At 39.7% G+C, this 21,568-nt stretch overlaps 1 protein-coding gene across 44 annotated transcripts in view; it reads right to left on the minus strand.

The window, feature by feature from the left end:
* The window catches only part of LOC128755624 (receptor-type tyrosine-protein phosphatase delta-like), a 330,651-nt gene that overhangs the window by 8,971 nt on the left and 300,112 nt on the right, over positions 1 to 21,568 (minus strand). For 19 of the 44 annotated variants that reach the window (XM_053859413.1, XM_053859410.1, XM_053859408.1 and 16 more), the window contains 9 exons: positions 19,965 to 19,979; positions 18,895 to 19,007; positions 12,739 to 12,780; positions 12,184 to 12,281; positions 9,180 to 9,303; positions 5,882 to 6,057; positions 4,020 to 4,139; positions 3,778 to 3,932; positions 433 to 718 (listed from right to left, as the gene is read on the minus strand). In XM_053859413.1, the coding sequence (XP_053715388.1) occupies positions 433 to 718; positions 3,778 to 3,932; positions 4,020 to 4,139; positions 5,882 to 6,057; positions 9,180 to 9,303; positions 12,184 to 12,281; positions 12,739 to 12,780; positions 18,895 to 19,007; positions 19,965 to 19,979 (1,129 nt within the window). The remainder of the gene's footprint in view (positions 1 to 432; positions 719 to 3,777; positions 3,933 to 4,019; positions 4,140 to 5,881; positions 6,058 to 9,179; positions 9,304 to 12,183; positions 12,282 to 12,738; positions 12,781 to 18,894; positions 19,008 to 19,964; positions 19,980 to 21,568) is intronic. The other 25 variants (XM_053859442.1, XM_053859443.1, XM_053859435.1 and 22 more) reach the window with 5 other exon arrangements.

A 21,568-nucleotide genomic window follows, 5' to 3' on the forward strand; every position in this document is an offset into this window, starting at 1 on the left:
ATACATTATTCCGTTTGACTCTGTCATCCTTCACGACTGCTGAAGGTTTTTGTGCTTGTACCTTTCAAGCAGGACTCCTCACTCTAAATCTTCTTTTGGCACTGGGCATGATGTGGCTCTTCTGGGGTTTGCAACATTTCCTCTGTACCATCTTGGAACTGCACTCTCAGCTTTGCATGGAGGAAACTGTGAGCCTCTATTTTTTCCATGTTGCCACTTCTTTCTGTCTTTATAGACCTCTAATCGTGGTCAAAAGTAATGTTGTTCTTACCATTTAACCGTGACATTTCTAGCCTGCTATGCTGACTAGAGAACCTTCGAATGAATACTTCATCCACAAATGAAGTCGCCATCACCCCCCTGAAGTGGTGAGTGACAGGATTTCATATCATGGTCAAAGCCCAGCAGACTGCGCTCACTTCGAGGACTCACCTTGAACTCCAATTCCATGCCTGTGACATTCTCTCCACCTTCTATCTGCGTCAGTTTCTGGATATAGGCATAGAGGTTTCGGGCGGGTACTTCTGTGGTGCCGCAGTTGACAGCTTCCTGTAGTGCATCATGAGTGAAGGTATACTGATCCTCTGTTTGCACCATGTAGTTACGCTGAGCACGCATGAGCGTTACATGGCCGTAGATGTCCACTGTCTTCTCATGTTTGATGCGTTCCATCATGGCATCAATTACAATAAAACAACCAGTGCGCCCCACCCCAGCACTGAAGGGAAAGAAAGAAGAGAAAATCCCATTAAATTACAGAATCCAAGTCAAGGACGCTGTCTATATGGCGACCACTTAATCCATGAATGAGGCAACGACAGCTGTTTATTTTAGATTGTAATTATTTGTGAGATTTTTTTTTACTTAAAAAATACATGCAACAAGTGTTGCAAAACATGCTGGAAGACAAGGGCTCATTAATCCAACATGCTACTGGCACCATGAGACGCAGGAGGAAACACCCCATGGAGGCACAAAACTCCACATTGCACATTTTACTCTCTAAAATGCAGTTTTATCTATGACACTTGAAATCCAGAGGAATATTTAATCTCATCCCAGACTTAAAAACTTGCTTAGCCAGTTTGACCTCACCTGCACCATCTAACTATCAACATCTGTCACATAGCCATGGTGCTTCACTTCCATCTCACACTACTGACAAGAGCCCCTCCAACAAATGCTGAGGCTCGCACACTGGTTTTGGAGTGCCAGCTAATGTGCGGGGCATCCTGAAATGCATATTGCCTCAATTAATTGCATAAAATTGTTCTGCGTAACCTGAATGACATAAGAGGTGTCAAAAAGGCAGCGGAACATTTTACACATAAGTGATACTGGCACTTGGTATTAGCTGTTGACATCACAGATCAGGTTGTCTGGCAAGATTCACCAGTAAAATGTGCTACAAGTCAATAGAAGCAGGATCAAGGAACCAGTGGTAGACTTCAGGTGAAATGGGTCACCTTCAGAACACATAACCATTCAGTTGTACGTATGAATGTAAGTATGTTAAGAGCTGGTTCCTCATACCACATTGGCATTGTCTACAAGGACCAAGTCCAGCTTCTTCTTGAGGATAATAGAGCTCTGTTAACTCGGGCAGTAGACCGCAGCAGACATGCTATTTCTCACGAGTGACAATCACACTGTGCAGAGGGATTTGCTGCCTTTGGGACAATAGAGGCTGCTGAGCCCAGAGAACACCATGGACAAAAATGACAGGACTTATACCTTTGTCTTAACAATAACTTCTGAGTGGCAAAACCCGCTTTCCACTGTCATGCAGTGTTATCAGGATGCTGGTGAAATCCAAGATTTACTTTTGTTTTATAAAAACACGAATGTGGAAAACAAGAAGGTTTTTCTCTGCCTCTATTAATTCCCTGCATTTTTGACTGTTTTTGACTGATTAAAAAATATTTTGTCTCACAAAGAAAACTTCAATAAAAAATAAAATACATCTGGTTTCAAGGGGTCAAACAAACAACAGATGTATTCTGATTTATGGAGCCCATTGGAAAATAACTTATAAGGTGGGGATTACAGTTTAAGAAGAGAAACTTAGACAGAAGGACAGATGAGGATGAAACTGCTGTTTGCATTCAAAAATTTGCAAAAAAAAGCAAAAAGACAGATTTCCTTCTCTCCCTAGCTGTTTTCCATCTACAAAAATAAAGAAAAAGCTGTGCTCAGACCTGTATGTAGGGGACTGATGACTTGCAGGCAAGTCAGTGAGAGCACGCTGCTCTCACCGACAGGGTAATATGAAGAATGCGGGAGGCAGGCGGGATGAGAAAACGCTGTGAGTTATCATCCAGCTCTGAAGTTCTAAGGTTGATATGGGGAATGTGCTTTCCTCCAGAATGCAAGTGCAGAAGGACATTTGTTTTTTTATCATCCTGTGAAGGGACAGAAGCCGTCATATCTGCAATCCAAGGAGAGTTGGCAGCTGACTGCACTAATGACTTGACACTTGACACTGCCTTTTCAGCCAGTCAAGACTAGCTGCTTTGCTCATCACCACGCATTAAGTGTCAGACTAATATGCTTTCAAGAAGTTTGGGAAATAGGGGATGAGCAAGAAGGAGTAAAAGACGGCAGAAATGAGCCTGGTGTAGATAAAGCACAAGCAGTTGTGAATCCAATTACATTGGGATTGTCACCAAATGTCTTGCTGTCAGCGAGGTTGTCATCCTTCACCCAGACTTTCTGATGAATACATGCAAAATTGAGCAGGATAATGCTTCACAGAGCTGAGTCAATAAAATGTGTCGTCCACCTTTTTAAATATCTAGTGACACACAGTAGAAGTAGAAATGACTGGCGAGAGAGTTAACCACCTTTAAGTATGGAAAACAGGGCTCCTTTAAAACATTGATTTAGACGCACTATTGTTTTCATGCTGAATCAAAAATAGTCATAAGAATACATTCATTAAGAAGAAAACCTTTTCAAATGTGCTCCATCACGTAAAGTGGAGACAGGTTATCAGGGTTATCATTCCACTGAAATGTGATACATGTTATGTTTTCTACTGAAAATAAATGCATAGATACATAATTAAATCCAGACATTACATTTATGTAATAAATGAGGCAAAGAAATATGATAGGAGCGAAAAGTCTTCTTCAGGTGGTAACATAGAAATATATGTCACCGCCAATGGAGCAAGTAAATGCATTCACAATTAACGCAATGTTTGCAAACTTCACTTGGATACTTCACAACCACAAGCACATAAAGGCCCAGGCAGGCTAAATGGAAAGTACAAAACACAGGTGGTGAGCAGACATTGTTTTAGTTTGCATCAGTCAGGGGAGGATGCAAACTAGAATTGTTTGTATAACCTTAACCCAAGGGCTGAGATGTAGACTTGGGGACTGCTGATGCTGATGTGTGACATGCTTGTGGTGCAATAGGAAGAGCAGCACACCAATGTGTAGAAGGAGATGCTTGCTGGGGGCAATGACACTGGAGCCCATTGTGCCATGATGTTCAAACCACCTTCAAAAAGTGTCATCTATGGAGTTTAGTGGGCCGATACATTTAAGCCACAGTTTACTTCCTGTCAAGTCTCCTGCCTTAGTCCACAATTGAAATTGGTTTCTCAATAAAAGAATCCAATATGAACTCTAAATATCCCTGGAAATATAGCTGCTAGTGAAATGTATTCATATATTCATTACAGCAAATGCAGAGAGGAGAAATCAATTTCATGCTTCAGGATATTTTGGTTGTCGGCACAGAGTGGAACCATGTTACTGTGCCTCTTACCTGCAGTGTACCACCATGGGCCCGGCATCCGGAGGATTGCATGCTTTCACCCGTCGCAGAAATGCGAGGAATGGTGTGGGGTGCTCTGGTACCCCGTGGTCAGGCCAGGCTGTGAACTGAAACTGCCTTACTTCTCTTTTCTCGCTGGAACCATTCTAAAAGAGCAACGGTTCAGTTATGAAGCTCAGAGGCAAATTGACTTTCATTGTGATGAAATGATCATGGAAATGTAATTGTCTTACTTTATAAAGTGCAAAGGTTCGGACACAGTATGTAGCCAGCTCTACTGTATCCAGTAATGTCACTTGGATGAGGCCGTACGTCTCTGTGCCTCTTGTCGGCCAATACTGGTCGCACTTCACCTGCAGGCAGATGAGCAATATGTTAGTCAGCAGTTTGGCAAGAGAAAGTTCTTAATAGAAACAGACTTTACAGTTCCAAGCAGGGTTTGTGTGCATGCCCAGTTTCATCAAGAAGCATTGAACTTTGAAATTTTGAAATTTTCAGACAAGCACTGAATCATAAAAAAAAGCATAACATTAATTCAAAGAAAGACAGATTCCATTCCTGGACATTGTAGCATATTGTCATTTGTAGTGAGGACAGTCATTTTTCGGAATGAATTAGATTGTATTGAATATGTTCTTTTTGCCCTTTCCAGCTTCTAATGTTGCTCCGTGACTTTAGTTAGTAGATACCAGCCTATCTTGAAATATACACATATAATACACATATTGTTATTTTACGTTACCTTGGCTCTATTTTGTCATGTGTCTTCCTGTGATACCTCTGTCACCATGAGGTTCACCGTTAATGGCTCACACATGGAACCAGTCTCCAATAAGGCTGCCTTACCTTCCAGTGCCGTGTGCCTTAAGTTAAATGCTCCTACTATTTTTATCACTTTGTTTTCTTGGTGCATGAGCGTTTGTAACATTGATCTGCGTGCAGTTCTCTGTCATGCCTTTTCTGTTTCTTTCCTTGTTCATTCTGTTCAGCTGTGTGTGAGTTGGACACCCGCAACAATTGTACTGCGTGCGTAATTGTGTGTATTTTATATCCGTGTACTCAAAGCGAGTGCTGTCTGCCGTGTACTTCAGTTTTTGTTTTGCTTCTTACTTGCTCCTGAACCTCCTGTTTGTCTCTATTTTCAAATTCTGTTTCTTGACTTAGTTCTCGTGTTCTACTCCTAGTTCAGTTACGCCCTCAGTCCTCCTTACTGTCTGCGTAACCATGATTTAAAACAGTTAAACTCTAATTTATTAATTTATTGGGTAATTTTATTACTTCGGTTCCACTCTGTAAGCTTCCTCACACATACTGTAAAACTCTAATCATAATCATCATTGTCATCATTGGGGAGGTCTCTTCCATTCAACTTTGGTGCTTAGAATTCCATCATGGAATTGTTCTTCACTGTTTTAATCCAACCTGTGTGTATAGTCTGTGGAAGTATGTCAAGGGACATCATTGACAAAGTCGGAAACATCAGCATTGGATTTATTTCCCTCTCAAATTACATGTTGAATAGGAGATCTGAGTTGCATTATGACGTCCTTCCAACTGCATTGATTCTAATGAAATGACCAATACAATAATAATAATAATAATACAACCGATATAAAATAGTTGAACAGAGAAAAACAAAGAAACCAAAAAAAAAAAAAAAACCAAACACCTGAAGCCCTCAGAGAGCGCCTCAGTCCTGAAACATAACCTCCTTGGTGGAGGCAGTGAGGTAAAGACATTTTGAGCCATTTCATTTCAAGTTAACCCTGTCAACACAGCATCAAGCATATCCTTCATTTAAAAGGTGGATTTGATTCAGACTTGGTTCATTTTCCAGCTGTAGATTCTCAGTTACTGTTGAGGTATTAAGAATCTGCTGAAGCTGCTTGGAGGTTCAAAGATTAAGATAAAGGCAAGAGCAGATGCATGAATCATGAATGGGAGTAGTAATTATTGTTTAAAATAATCTGTATTGTTGCCTTCAAGTAGTTCTCACAGCACAATTCACAATATAATAATGACCGACAAATGTAATAACAGAAGTCAGACATAGCCAACTTTACAAGTCAAACATGGTCATCCCATCGATACTTACCCGGGATCTTTCCTCCAGTTTTGTCATCATGACAATTATCGAACTCCTCTGTTCCCAGATCATTCTCCAAAATTCACCAAATGTTTCAGGAAGGGCACCTTGAGTGGCAATGTAGGCATTTTGCTTCCGGTAGCCATCAATGTAGTTTGCATTGATGTAGTCACTCCCAGGTATTCCTGCATACCAAACGAAACAGACAACATGGCCATGTAAAATGAACAGAACCCATTTTTTTGTTATTAATTTAAAACCCAGGCTGAAAAGGCAGTGAAAAGACCAACTTTTGTAAGCACATCGTCACCAGCGGATATGGGTTAGGGTTAGACACATTAGGGTTAGGCAATGGCACATTTTTTTGTCAGCTTTCTTGTACACTCATATATATGGGCACACCAAAACCTTGTGACAGGTGAGTCACAAATGATAGGTTCTTCACAGTGGTTGCCATATAAAATGTGGTGAAGCACCACCTATTGACCAGATTTGATGTCTGGAGTAGACTTGCTTTACAATGCAGCTTGTGTGTCATGAGTTGGGATGTGATTTATTTGGTACTCTCTGTTGCCAGAAGCGTACGACCAGTGAAAAGCTATTAGCTATCACCAATTTTCACTCAGCATTTCAACACTGTACCATTAATTTTGTTGGCTCACACGTTGACAAAGGCTGATGATCAGGGCACCGATATTAACTCTCATACAGAAAATGCGCAATTCTGCATGTGAGGATTTCACTGTTGCCGAATCAATTCTTTACAAGTCTCTCAGGGAAAAGCTCCTTAGGTTTGTATTTTTAAGAAAATACTGCAATGTTTAGCCTTATTTTGAATCCGTGTTTTGCAACTGAGGGATTTTTTTTTATCAGCAGCACGTTTGCATTTGTACAATTGACAAGCTGATAAAGCATGATTTGTGGAAGTCTATAACCACCCGTAGAGAAAAAAACAAATCAACAAAAAAACTGGCAAAACAATTTTCCATTCCTTTTCCTCTTTGCTTTAGCTTGTAATAATGAGAGGCATAGCAGCTTTTTCCAATCCAAGAAAAGAGACAGAGCTGACAGCAAGTCAATGCTTCAGGACTGGCAGTTTAGGGGCTCGGCGCACACATGGTCGACCAAGATAAGTCTCATCTGTATGGATGCCACGTCTTACAGAATTCCCTCATTCCAGTCTCATCTCCCCCAGACTCTGTTTTCTCCCTTGTAACTTACTCAACTGAAAAAAGAAAATGCTGCGTGTCCACATTAAATAACCCACCCACATTATTTTCAAATGTTTCACTCTTTGTTGTTAATGTTGTCCAAACTGCTGGCGGCAGAAAATGTCTGTGATGGACAAGGGATAAATATAATTAAGTCCACTGCATATTGAAATTGTAAAGAGAATGGAAAACTAATGAGTATGAGGCAATTTGTATAATGCACATTGGCATTCGGATTTTTGCCTTCATGCTCTCTGTCACTCAGGATTTGTACAAATCCTGCAATTTCACTCTCAGTGTGCTTGCAGGAAAACAGTGAAACACTGTGATTGAATTTGTTTTCCTCAATAGGTGTTTTGAAGGAATATCAAACCGCAAAACACTGAATGGGATTTTTTTCATATTCTGTAAGAATTAATTGAATTAGAAATATTTTCTGGGCTTTCAATGATTTGCAAAGGTGGCATTGTGGTATGTCTCTCCAGGTGAGTGCAAAGGACCTACATGTTAACCCACATTCCAGCATGAATGTCATATATTCTGAATTAGTTTTACATTGAATCACACTGAACATGTTCTCCAAAGTGTGAAAAGTCATGATCAGCTTTTCTTACTGGTTGTCTTCCTGAAGAGGAACAATTACAAGATAAGATTAAATTTAATCTCCTCTCCAACTGTCTCACATTTTTTCACCATCGGACTAAGGGCAGGATCAGTCAAATCAATTAGGTTATTTTGTGAGTTATTTTGGTAAGTGAGCACTCTCAGAGACGTGAAGCTCACATGCAGCACACAATTGCAATCTCGGTGAGGGTCAACTATATCACTGTTCCCAGTCAATGCGTATTTTACTACATCATTGTGGGGGATTAAATTACCCTTGTCGACCTGCCACGGATCAGTCAAGGACCAGACACAGCTTACCCATGGATCGGACATGACACGGGCGCAAGTTCTGTCACGTATTGTGATGGCCACATGTAAAGTTTTCTTTTTTTCACCCAAGATCTCTACTTTGGCTGGAGCTTTAGAAAAATAATTTCCTTTCAAATTCATAGTCTTTGTGAGAGTCAAAGTTTTTTTTTTTTTTTGGCAACTTGTCACATTTAGTTATTCACACATTTTTTATTAGTCATGTTTTAGTATGCTTAAAGTCATATCATTTTAGGCTGGGTTTAGACAAAGGAGAACACAAGACATTTTAGTCTTTTTATTTGTCAACCTTTTTTTACATTTTTTTTTTAATGTCAGAAAGTTGAAAAAAAAAAAAAAGAAACACATCCCCTTTAAGTAGCCTCAGCTGTGCAGAGTGTGAAACTCAATGTGTCTTACTTAAAGTTTGTGTCTTTTAAAGGAGCAAAATGGAGAAAATGCTTCAGTTCAGGTATTATCTGAATCGTTAGCAATCCCAGACATTTAATCATTCTTTGCAAGCAGATTGATTTCACTCACAAGCACATAACTTCAGTAAAATGGACACCACTTCAAGACAGTGGATTCCCTCCTCGACACCATCTTCCAAACTCAAACTAACAATAGAACAGTTTGCCCACACCTGGGCTAGAGGTGGGCCAAACAAAGGGCCGCAGTGGGGGCAGGGTTTTGTTCCAACCAATCAGAGGACACGTTCTCACCAATCAGGTGTATCATCACTGGATTGTCAGCCAGCTGCTGCTCGTTTCACTGCACCTGATTGGTTATAAACTGTGTCAGCTTGTTGGTTGGAACAAAAACCTGCACCATGCCGGCCCTTTGAGGACCGGATTGCCCACCCCTGCCCTAGCCTCCTGGTGACGCTGGCATGGCATCAAGCATGCTGGAAAAACTTCCAGGACTCATTTGCTCGATTTGAATTTGGAAGTCTTACTTATGACCTTCGTAAAGAGGATGTCTACTTTACTGACTTATGCATATGTTTCAAAATTTGAAGTCCCCCTCTCCATGGTGCAGAAAGTCTCTCATCATGATGATGGTCCGTTTGGAAGTTACTGAATTAAACGTTTTGGTGAATGAGAGGTTACGAGAGTGAAGTGCACATGACTCTGCCTGCTGTCCAGCTCTGACAAAGACAAGAGAATGAACAAAGGAGGACTTACCATCTACAGCAGTAAGCAGGACTCTGGAATGGTCATACGCAATAACATTAGCATATCTGTTCTTCGGTTTATTGACCTCCAGATTTGAGTGCTCCCAAGTGAACTGCTGGCCTGGATCAATGGACTGAGACAGAAAGAAATACATCTCGTTGAACATCTTGGTGATTTTTTGCACTCCAAAAGTTGTGTACTGGAGCTCTTCATGATACAAATGGATATCAATTACATTGTATTAAATGCATCACATTTTGATGAAATGTCAATCTAGGCGAAGCATTCAATTTGTTCGCCCTCTCAGACCTGAACAGTTTTTGTTTATCAGTCTTCATACTCTGACTCACACTGTATAATCACTTATACTGTACAATGAAAAAATAAGTGTGTAGAAATAGCAATTATAACTTATTTATTTACACTTGCTTGATAAATATTAATTTCCTGACTCAACATTTCAAATGCTGCAGAGGAAAGATTGCCATTGCACACAGTCATAGACAGTCAAAATTTTCCCACACATCAGTCAGTAATCTGCCTGATCCACAATAAGCTTAGCATGACATGTTGCTATTTTGCTTAAGGCTGACAGCTTTATTTACTTTGAAGGAAGCTGCACTTGTCAAATTTGATTCCAGATTACATGTATCAATATCAGCCCACTGTCTGGATCCAATCACAAAGAAAATAGTGTCAAATCCTAGTGAGCAAGTCCGATTAGCTTTGCTGGTGAGGACTAAACAAAACTTCCCAAATCTGCTATTGCGTGTAAGTGTGTATGTACATGAATGCGGAGGCCTCATGACATGTCGCTGACATACTCACAGTTACTGCATGGTTGCGCGGGTGTGAGATGATGGGATTAAAACCTCCAGGAAAACATCATTAAAACCTCAGATGAGTTTTCGCCCACCATATTAAATCTGGTCCAGAATTAGCTGCAAAGCTACTGAATATTTTTAGGGATCATATTTATACATCACTTTGCGCATGGATGTCTCTCAGCTGGATGGCATGTCACATATTGCGATCACGATATTGAAACCACTACAGCCATATCATAAAAGTACAGAACTGATGATCTTTAAGATTATCAATAATAACAATACAGTTCCAATAATTACAGATTTTCCATCCAAATGTTGATTTTTTTGATGATTTTCAGTCCAACCCAATATTTTCATGATTTGGGGTTTCACCGAGTTCAAAGGTGCATTAAGTATCTGTTATTCTCTCTGTGTTATAAATATATGTGTTGCGTGTTTTGAGTGAGATTGTGTTTATTAGTATTTTTATTTAAAAATTGGCCAATATTCAAACAGAATATATACTGTCTGTGGTATGTTTATGTTAATGTTGGAAATATTTCACCTCACAAACCTGGAGCTGCAGTAGTAACCAAGCCAGTGTTACAAATGATCCTTTCTTACCATCAGGACTTGACCAACATGCTGTGTGGAAAGCTGACTTGTGTGTCAACATTTAACTGCAAAGTACACTTGGCGATCGTCAAACGTGTTGGTCATTCGAACATCTGAGGTCAAATTTGTTTTTTTCATGATGTGCATGCATTATGAACTAAAAAAGAAGCCTTGATGTTACCCAGGTAGAAAAAAAACTGTGCCAACTCTGCCAACTTCTGGCACTGGCTCTGGGTTCTACTGCTCCATTCATGGCTAATTCAAGGAACTAAAACACTATCTGAGCAGCCGTTGTCTATCACCACACAGATGATTTATTGTAAGTGCTCATGATGACTCCCAAATAAACAAGTGCAACTGCAACATCAATTACGTATTTGTTTTTTCCAGAGAAAGTAAAGAAACACTAACAAGGTGTAGACTACAAACAAATGCTGTTGACATCAAAAGAGGTGGTGCCATGCCATGGTTTTTATTCTACAGGCCGGCTCAGCAAATCTGAACACTTGCTGTAAGAAAATGTTTGTTACTAGACCCTTCAGGAATTCATTTTAACGCCTGTGGTCTACACTTTCTCCATAGTGTATAAATGACACTACTTAGCTCAGGCAGCGTTCAATGTCTTTTGAATTGATGGCATGCCCCTGTTTATTGCTTCCTATTTTATTGTTCCAATAAGTGCTACCATCCCAGTGAGAGTCAGCATTAATAATTCAGCTGACAACCTCTTTATTCATTGGCCTAAGCAATTGACAGGGGACAGATAGCAGGGTATAAGAAAATAATGTATTTTTCCCTTTCACTATTAGAAAAAAAACTTTGCTAACACTTTACGTTAAAGCTCTATCTATAATACATTATTAGTGTATTCACAAGACATATTCACAATGCATTAATGCCTTATAAATGAATATAGTGACTTATGACAAGGGTTATTAAGTAACATAAGTTAACTCATAATACCAACCCGAACTAGTTGAAAAGACTCAAGAACCTCTAACCATAAACATTGCCCTGACCGACTCTTAATCTGTCACACGCTATTACAATTAGCACCCAGAAACCCTATCATGAGATGCCATTCATGATTAAAAGCATTCATAACTACTTGTATGAAGCCTCACAAATGCATTATGATGTCTTTTGAATGTACAAATAATGCATCAAACAGTAGTTGAGACCTTTATACTGTATAAAGTGTGTAACTATTTTCCAAAAAGTACTCAACAACAACACCAATGGATCTTTTCTTTCATTATTATTTATACCATTGATGTTGTGAGAGACTCAGGTGAAGAGCATGAGAGATCTTATTTCACATTATGATTGACCACTACTTAGACCTTTTTCTTTTTGTTGGTGACAGCTTTTTTTTTTGGCCATGCAATGTTGATATCCTCAATGATGGTGGGTCAGAGGTATTTTATGAATATACTGTATCTGTTTGTGACCACTAACTGAATTGAAATTATAAACACCCCTATAAGTCACAAAATCTGACTTTAAAACCATATATTCTCAGATCCACAATTCATTATGATCTCATGCTCTGATATACAATTCCAACGTCTGTCCATCTGACCTCATACCTCATATTCCTGGGAGAATTTAAGGTTGTCGTTGGCTTTCAAGCGCTCCAGATGATCCGCCAGATCCATGATGGGGATTGGGGGATGATTTGCCATACCTGTTGACCAGAATGATGTGCAGTTCAGTAACAAATTTGTGGATGGCACATCAATGGATATGCATCACGTGTTTCACGGGGGAATGCACAAGAGTTGGGTTAGTTTCCTCAAACGGAGGCCATGCGCGGAGACAGAATATGGACACAGAAGCTAATGACAGAGCTCACTTGCCACATTGGGATAGCCACTATTGATAGAAGATTGTTATTCACACGCAATGCTGTAGAGAACAGAAAGCATGACAGTACACATGACGGCTTCCAAGTTAACGTAACCCGCAAAGAGATGATAAGCCAACTGTATCCACTTTGAATGATGATATGACATCATTGTCATGTCAAACTGGACCCACTTATGAAATAAAGTCAAGGTAGATATCAATATCGGAAAAAAAGGAAGAAAAGGGAAAAGAAAGGGAAGAAAATCATGAGAAATGTTGAATTAAGACAGACTAACTTGACATATGAAGGTTACTGGTGTGACTGGGCGTACTTGTTCCTGTGGAGGAAATGCAGAGCAATGTGGTGATGGTGAGAGTTGGTAGAGGTAGGCCCTAAAATGGGGCATAAATCTGCTTCAAGTCTGGAAATTCATAGACATGGATACAAATGAATAAAGTGTGTTCGCAGTAAAAGTCCAACCACAATGGAAAACTGTGAGACTGGATGTTTCCAAGGTGCAAAAATTATGTCTGAGATTGGAGTTGGACAAAACAAGACCTTCCGTTTGACTACTTAACTCTGGCTTGTGCATACATGTGATGTCGGTTACCCAGATGACTCGTGTCAGTTTTGCTTTCATGCAACAGGTCCATTTAAAGTGGACCTATCCTGCTGATGTGTTTTCTGAAATGATATGGGAGCCACGACTTTCTTTTTGCACAAAACTCTGTTTAAATATTCACATAAGAAAATGTGTTTGACCAACAAAACTCCACCCTGAGTCCCATGTCAAAACATAGAAAAACACAGGCAGAAGAGGGAAGCAGGAGATGTCACTGCAGCAAGAGCACTGAGACACACTGAACACACTATCAATAACAGGGGTGCCTCACTTTAATCCGTCTCCATCATAAAGAATGCTTTTGCATTTAATACAGATTAAATGAATGCGACATTGCCCAGTTCTGTGTACTCTCTGCCTGTGTGTATTCAACCATTTAGAGTCCATTAGCTGTGCTGTGTTGGTTGTACATATACACACACACAAACTGTTATTTAAGACCATAACAATGTCACACTCTGGACAAACTTATGTCATGTGTGTATTTATGTTCTGATTTCCATAATAGATGACACCTATCCTCAGACTGGCTCATCCTAATAGGAAAGTGTGCGGGAATCTACCTGCACTGGAGGCAGACGTAAACCTGTCACTCCCAGTCATGTTTTCATTCACATCGTAAGTAACTGTCACAAAGTCTGAAAACACAGAAATACAGGATGCTGTAGGTCCCATTGAAGCTGCTTAAAACACTTCAATCAACCTATATGTCTAACATTCTATTGTGATGTGAAGCAACTCACAGAGTACCTATGATTTGATTACTGAGAAATGAAAATGTGCAATAGGACCCCACAAGTGGAAACCAGGGGTAAAACTAGCAGCAAGAAGAGACATACGTTTTTTCTTTTGTTATTTATTTATATTCTACCATGCATAAACAACTTAAAAAAAAAAAAATAAAAAAATATAAATTGTTATATATATATATATATATATATATATATATATATATATATATATATATATATATATATATATATATATATATATATATATATATATATATATATATATATATATATATATATATGCCCAGACAATCAGTGTTGCATCCGGATGATGAGTGAAAACCCACCTCAAAACAGAGCCCTTGATATTGTCTCAACATTTAATATGACAACATTGGTGGGGCTTTACTTCAGCCAAGCGCGGGCGCAGTGCATCAGAAGCAACTGCTGCTGCTTGTCTCCCCTGCCTTGCTCTCTGGGCTCTCTTGTGATTAGCACTGGTGACGCCTTCGGAACCAAAGTGCGCAATTCTGGACACCTTGACTTACATTAATGTATTGCACTCCTGCCTGGGACATCTTAAATACACCCCTAAATAGACCTCAGCAGCACATTGCCTCATGTATCATCACAACAAAAAAACCTGCAGCATGGAGGCAACTGCTGCAGGTATGTGCAACACAGACTGACCATATGAAAATTGCTAAGTGACAAGCTCATTGAGGCAAGGAATAACCTCACGCTTACGTGCAAATTTTGGCTGCCGCCTTTCAACAAGAAAATCTGAACCTCAGTCAGTAATATGGCTTGTAATGTTTTTCACTTTTAATATTGTACTATCAAGCTCAATCTGGTTTCCTACCTCACCCTGGCTACCCTTTGTGTGGCAAGTGTTATATATGCCACTGCAATGTTCATTCTTCACATTTTTGAGCATATACTGTTGAGGTGAAAGCTGCAGCGGCTACTAGTGTGGACTGAACAGACACCACAATCGATGAATCTCGTTCTCTAAATGCTAATGTTGAACCCTGACTGGGTAAGGATTCAACATTTGACATGAAAGTTACTTTCATTGTTAAAATCAATCAAATATTTACTGCCTGTGGTCCTGTATGGGTTTTGGCAATGATATTGAGAAACAATAGCTTGCAGCAACATACTAAAATGAAGAAGAACTGACTAGTCCAGTTTTAGAACAATGAACACACATAACTAGTTCATGTAAAAAATGAACTTCCCCAACACCGCTAAGGATACACTTCAGTACCACCTATTTCCCTGTAAATGGTTATCTCCCATTTGGGTTCCTGGGTCAAGTATGCTTTTGCTAATGGAATAATAGCGTAATCAAGTCTGACTTTACCAGTGCTGTCTGATGCGTTTCAACACAGTGAGACAATGTCATTGTTTCTCTCTCTGAGCAGCTGAGGTGAGATTGGTTGGCATGAAGCAATACATTGAGCATATGATGGGGTAAGAATACGACATTTTGAATAATGGCCCTGAAATTACTCAACAGCATTCATAAATATGCATAACAACAACAAAATATGGGCCTGAAGGGATAATTCCCTCTCCGTTCTGACTAGCTGACCCGAACAATATGGCTTTCATTTTCCAATACTCTGGTCTCCAAACACCAGTTCCATCTGCTGCACCCGGAGCTGGTGCTCAGTGAAGTCAAGATGGTGCAAACAGTCTTTCTAGTTCATACATGGACAGTGACAAATGGCCGTGTCTGTGCCGAGGCATGGCTGATGTCTGCCTTTCTATGGAAAACTAACGAAAAAACCAAAACTAGAATTGTAAATCATTTTTTAAACTGGAATAAAAATAAAAAGTTTTTAATAAAACGATAACTGAAACTCCATTGTCATATCAAATTAAACTGAAATTATACAGTAATTGTCCTTCGTTTTCATCTATTTATTTCATAAAGAAGCATTTGGAGATGATTGGAATTTTGGCACGGCTGGTTTTATGACAGTTGTCAAGTTTGTAATGTCACTGGTGTTGATGACCTTACCTGACTTCCACGATGGTGGGAGTTGGGTAAGAGCATCATCTTTCCAAACTTCGTGCATTTTTCACACAGTATCTTTGTTGACTTTTTATTACTGACCATTTTTGTGACCTATTTCAATCTTCAATCTTGTTCTAATACCCAATACTGAAGGGAAATAATAATAATAATAAATAATAAATATATATATAATAATAAAAAAAAGAAACTAAAACTAACGATAAAACTAATAAAAAATGAACTGAAACGAACTATTTTTTCTAAATCTAAAACTAATTGAAACTAACCAACCCACTCTAAAAGCTAATTAAAACTAAATGAATTTGAAAGACAAAATTCCAAACCAAATAAAAACGAAAACCAATGAAAAACCCCAAATCATTCTAACCTTGTGGAGCACTGACGGTCATATGGAGCTCACACATTTCACCACAATGCATTTTGCCGTCAAGTTACACCAAGGACTGTAATGCTGTTTCTTCAACATGTTTCATCAGCACAGTAAAATTCAGTCCTTGCCTGAAGGAAAACCGTATAATAGATCGGTCCAAAGATGTGAACATATGTTTATGTCTTAGTGCAAACAGTGGTCAACAATGTGATATTGCTCGGTGGAACGACAGAATTTACTTAATTTGAATAGCTGGATCTTCAGTAGAAACAAGTAGAACAACTCAATTGCAGTCTTCAAACCTCCTAAAGCATGTTTCCCCATTTCAACATCAATTCACACCACATCAACATGATGTGTTGACTAACACGTACAATGATTAGTTGCCATGTGATTGTTCTTACAATGTGTTTGGAATTGGCATGGCATTCAAAACAGAGGAACCATTTTCCCTCCTCAGACAAGAAGTAATATAAATAAATAGGTTGGGAATACTGCAAATACATGTAAAAAGGAACACAAATAAGAGCTAAATGAATTGCACTATTGACCCACATGCACAAGCCACTCATGTGAACCAAACATGTGCATGTGTAGCACAATGATGATAAACAACACCCGCATGGTGTTTTTGGTGGATTTGCAGGCTCTGGCTTTTGAGGCTGGCGATGTAACCAAAACATCACACTCGTTTTTGGGTCTCCTCGAGCAGGGCAATTTGCCACTGCTGCAAATACTGGAAAATATTTGCTGAGCTCCCAACCTCTGACATGAGTGACAAGTGGCAACAAAGAGGACCTTATTGCACCTCACCTGGGACTTCGACTCCGAAATGCTGCCAGCTAACAGATCCATTACAGAAGGTCTGTGGTTCTAATTTGTTTTGATTTGTGTTACCAGCAAAGACACACATATAAAGGTCAGCATTAGCAAACCCACACAAAGATGAAAGAATCTAGCAGCGCTTTAGTCATGACACAAAAATAAATAGTGGAGAATCAACACATAAGACAATCTTCCCTGATCTTCACATCACTGTCTGTCTCAATAATGATATTACAACTACCATATTTTCCGGACCATAAGCCATTTTTCTCGCGGTCTGAACCCTGCGGCTTATACAGTGAGGCGGCTAATTTAGGGATGCCCCAATCGATCGTCCACGATTATGAAATGAAAGGCTGATCTCGGCGTGATCGGTGAATGCCGATCACTGCCTGTCATTGCCGATCACAAAATCTGATCACATGACAGCTGGCACTCTGATGAAGCACCGCCCACGGTTTGTGATGTGTCCGCTCCTCCTTCCCTCCCCGCTGACTCACCGCTCGCGTTCTCGAGTGTCATTTTAAGACAGAATCGACCGAATCCGCTGCTGTTTTGAGTGTGTCAGATGCAGTGATCTTTGGCCACCTGATTCTGAACTTTTGAAAATGGAAACTTTCAAGAGTTTGAAGACAGCTGCTTCTGTCTGAGTTCTCTCCCTGACTCTCGGAGCATCACTAATTTTTTTTTAATTTTTAAATAGCGTCATACTGGCAAAAAAAATTGAGCCTCATCGAATCAAACAGATTACATCACAGGCGTTTTATTTAACGTTAAAGCGCTCAAATTGAGGTGTTTTCCCCCGCGTGGCCAAAGTTCTGCCAACAGAGACGATCTACTGGAGGGTGAAAACAGCGCACTTTGAACACCTTAAATGTACGATGTGAGGAGTTCATGATTCGAGTTCAGAACATTGCCGAGATTGTTTTAAGAGTCAGTCTCGATGCTGGACTCATCCATTTTCTGTGGGTGAGACAGCAACCAGCGAGCCCGTGGCTTATGGACCAGTGCGGCTTTTGTGCGATAACTATTTTCCTTCTTAAATGTCATGGGTGCGGCTAATATTCCGGTGCGCTCTATTGTCCGGAAAATACAGTATATACATTGCCCAGCCCTAGTCCTGATGTGTGCACAAAGCCACATGACTCTTCTGGAGTCCGGTCCGCGCATTCAGCAAGCACTACCTGTTAATAATGACATTCAAGAAACATGCTAACTTTTTATTATTATTACTTTATTTTATTTTTTTTAATGTGATCTTTATAAGTAGTTCCAGCTGTGACTGCAGCAACTTGTCCAGTGTTAGTCCAACAAATATCACTCAGCATGACCCAGCAAAGCATACCTTGTACGTTTGTATCAGTGGCATCTTTGTTTGTGTATTTATTAGGTTTATAAATGTGTCCAAACAGCCCATTACAATGACTTCTCCCCAGTGCAGGGGCTGTTGCGATCCCCTGCCATAAATTATTCTGTGTGTGTGTGTGTGTGTGTGTGCGCGAGTGTGTACTTTCATAGCAACTTTTCGAAGGAACTAATTCTTGGAAACACACCTACTTTTGTGGGGACGATTTTTCTGGTCCGCACACATCAAGCCTCAATTAGAGGGTGAAAGCATCAAAATAGACGAGTCATTATAATTGGATTTCAGCTTGGTTCTGATTCTTGGCTAAGGTTAGTCATTTGGTTTGGATCGTCAGGTTTAGGGTGAGAGGTGGGGAACCCATAAAAGCAATGATAGGCCTTGCCCATAGAGGTGAGTGTGTGAGTGTGAGGTTTTGCATCGCTCTTTAGTGATGTTTGAGACCGACATTCGTGGAAACCAATCACTAAATTGATGAATACTCCAAACTTACCCGGTGTTTGGAAGTTGAGACGTCTAAGTTCGACGGGATCGGTCAGGTTGTGCAGCAGCATTTCCTTGCTGTTGGGCAAACTGCTTTTCCGTGCATCAGATTCAGCTCGTTTTCTGCACAAGAATTGCAATTATGATTTCAATGAATGGGCACAAAAACTAAAACCTGATACGAAAACCTACACTTAATTAATTACAGATTTGTATTTAGGAAGACTTTTTCAACATATTATCACCAATACGTTTCAACTCTGATGATGTTCATGACAGAAACAGATTCATGGGCCTTTGTTGTCATTGTACTAAACATAAAAAGAGAGATAAACTTCCACTCATTTAAGCATATCATTATTTCAAATCTGTACAGTGGCCCAAGAATATGTTCATGTTTTACTTGAGATTGTGCTGTTGTATCATTCAAGGTGGCAGGATACAGGACAGCTGTCTCATTTCCCAGGTTGTCCAGTTTTTATACAGATACGTGGTCTGCATAAAATTGTATGATTGCATGACACCAATCATTAGATGTCAGTCACTCCTTCATCCTCACTGAAACATCTGTCATGTTTAAATGTCACTGCAAACAACTTTTGAGACAAATACACGGACATGTCACGAGTACAAGTGCTGTTTAAGGCACACCTGACTAGAACTGGTCAGCACTTAAACAGAGTCCTTATTTGACTCACTCCAAGTTTTATGTCATCGTATGAATAAGCAACTGTGTGGATTAAAACAATAATGATGAATGATGCATTCACCATGGATATCATTACAATCGCTGGACCTAAGTGTGAACAATAAGCAGTCATAATGTCGAACTACAGAGAGTCAGAAATAAGTGTGAGTTCTTTCATTTCTATTTTACGAAACATGGTGATGGTTAAAAGTTCAGGACCAACCACAGACACTGACTCGAGATTCTGTTTGTTTAATCTACATTCTAAAGGTATAGGTTGTTTTAATGTTATAATCCAAACATATCTCTCAATTCTCTCTCTTTTTTCATGTTCTTATATATTTTTTGGTAATCTTTGTTTTTCAATATTTTGTACAATAATTCCTACTTACCTGTCTGGTTTGCTGCTTCATTCGATAGCAGAAAAAGAAACATTCACAGATGATTAGTTTTCAATCTTGATTTAAAAGACGAGGGTTGACTCACTGATGAAAACAGAAAGACAGATGACAACTAATCTATCTGTGTTATGGTGCAGATGCGACCAGAATGGGATTGTGAACTTTGCGTGGTTGTTCTCCAACCTGATGAGTGCCAAAGGTCATGGAGAAAATTCATTCAGGACACAGAGAAAATGTGTTTCTGAATGTAAGGCTTTACAGCAGAATTGATGCATTGGTGAGGTTCCAATTCACGGAAATGCAAGGATTGCCTCTATCCAATCCATGCATATTAAAACAGCTTTTTCAGCGTTTCTTCACATTTAAACATATAATCACGTGTAAGCAGAGGCATGACGCTCAGTAGAAACAAGACAGAATACATGTGTGTAAATGAGAATGAGACAGGCAGACCAGTGGAGTAGCAGGAAAGGGAAGCGCTATAAAACAACAGTAACTGGACCACGCATCATGGCCTGAGCCAGTAGCAGTAGCTTTTACAAAAAGATAAGCGGCAGAGGTGGCAGAGATGCTCAGGTTTTCAATGGGAAGTATACAATTAGAAACAAGGATATCAGAGGGAACGTTGTATGTATGTACAGGTAGAAAGCAGGGCTCTGAAGTCTCGTGTGACGCATCCTACATCTAGCGGTATTTCTCACGCATAAAAACATTGTCCACTGAGTGACACAGCAATATATAGTACACACAAAACGCCTCATAGTTACGCTCCATTGCCCGGTGAAGGAAATGAGACTGGTCCGGCTTTTGCGTTTTCTGCTGTCATGTGATAAACACTGGCAACACTAACGGCTATTGTCGCTACACTGGACCCGGTAAGGTTGAGAAGGTAGCATGAAGAATAATGAAAAGAGCAGATGGCCGGGACAAAATCAAGATCATGGATTGATAGATAGGCTTTGATGATTCATGCCATGAATTCTAGATGTTAAAAAACATTGAAAAAAACTCAAAATTAAAATGAGATTTAGATTAAGACATCAGCCTGTTTGGTTCCCTTGACATACATATGATAGACAGAGTGCTGTTACTACGTGACACTTTGATTTGATTCATTATTTGATTAAAGTATGTTGTGAATTTGAAATGTCAAAAAAACCTTCAACAACCTCAAAATCAACTTAGACGTTAGCTTTGCTATTGCCAGCATTATATAAGAAAAATCTACACGTGTGCAATGATTCAGAGCTTGTTCTCTCCAGTCAAAACTGCTGTGATTGCGATGAGGTGATGTTCTGAAGTCTGTCTCCTGCTATCCAGGCTATACGGCACATCACTGTTACTTCCAGGACCAGTCCTTGGCTCCGAAGTGGCCATGGGAACAAGTGTGGCAGTTACTAACACAGGTTTCCATCATTAACATAGTTTGACAGTGGTACTTTAACAACCCAACAGCGCACAGAGCTTGTGACAATGTTGTTATCAAACTTTCCAGTTGGCCCAAAATGCAATGCGGTTTTTTCCTCTGTGACATCACCCTTTCTAGACCGTGTCTGGGAATGGTTACGCAGATGGCATCTTCACTTCTGGAAATG

Source organism: Synchiropus splendidus, chromosome 3 (assembly GCF_027744825.2).
Source record: "Synchiropus splendidus isolate RoL2022-P1 chromosome 3, RoL_Sspl_1.0, whole genome shotgun sequence".
In the NCBI taxonomy this organism is placed as follows: domain Eukaryota; kingdom Metazoa; phylum Chordata; class Actinopteri; order Syngnathiformes; family Callionymidae; genus Synchiropus; species Synchiropus splendidus.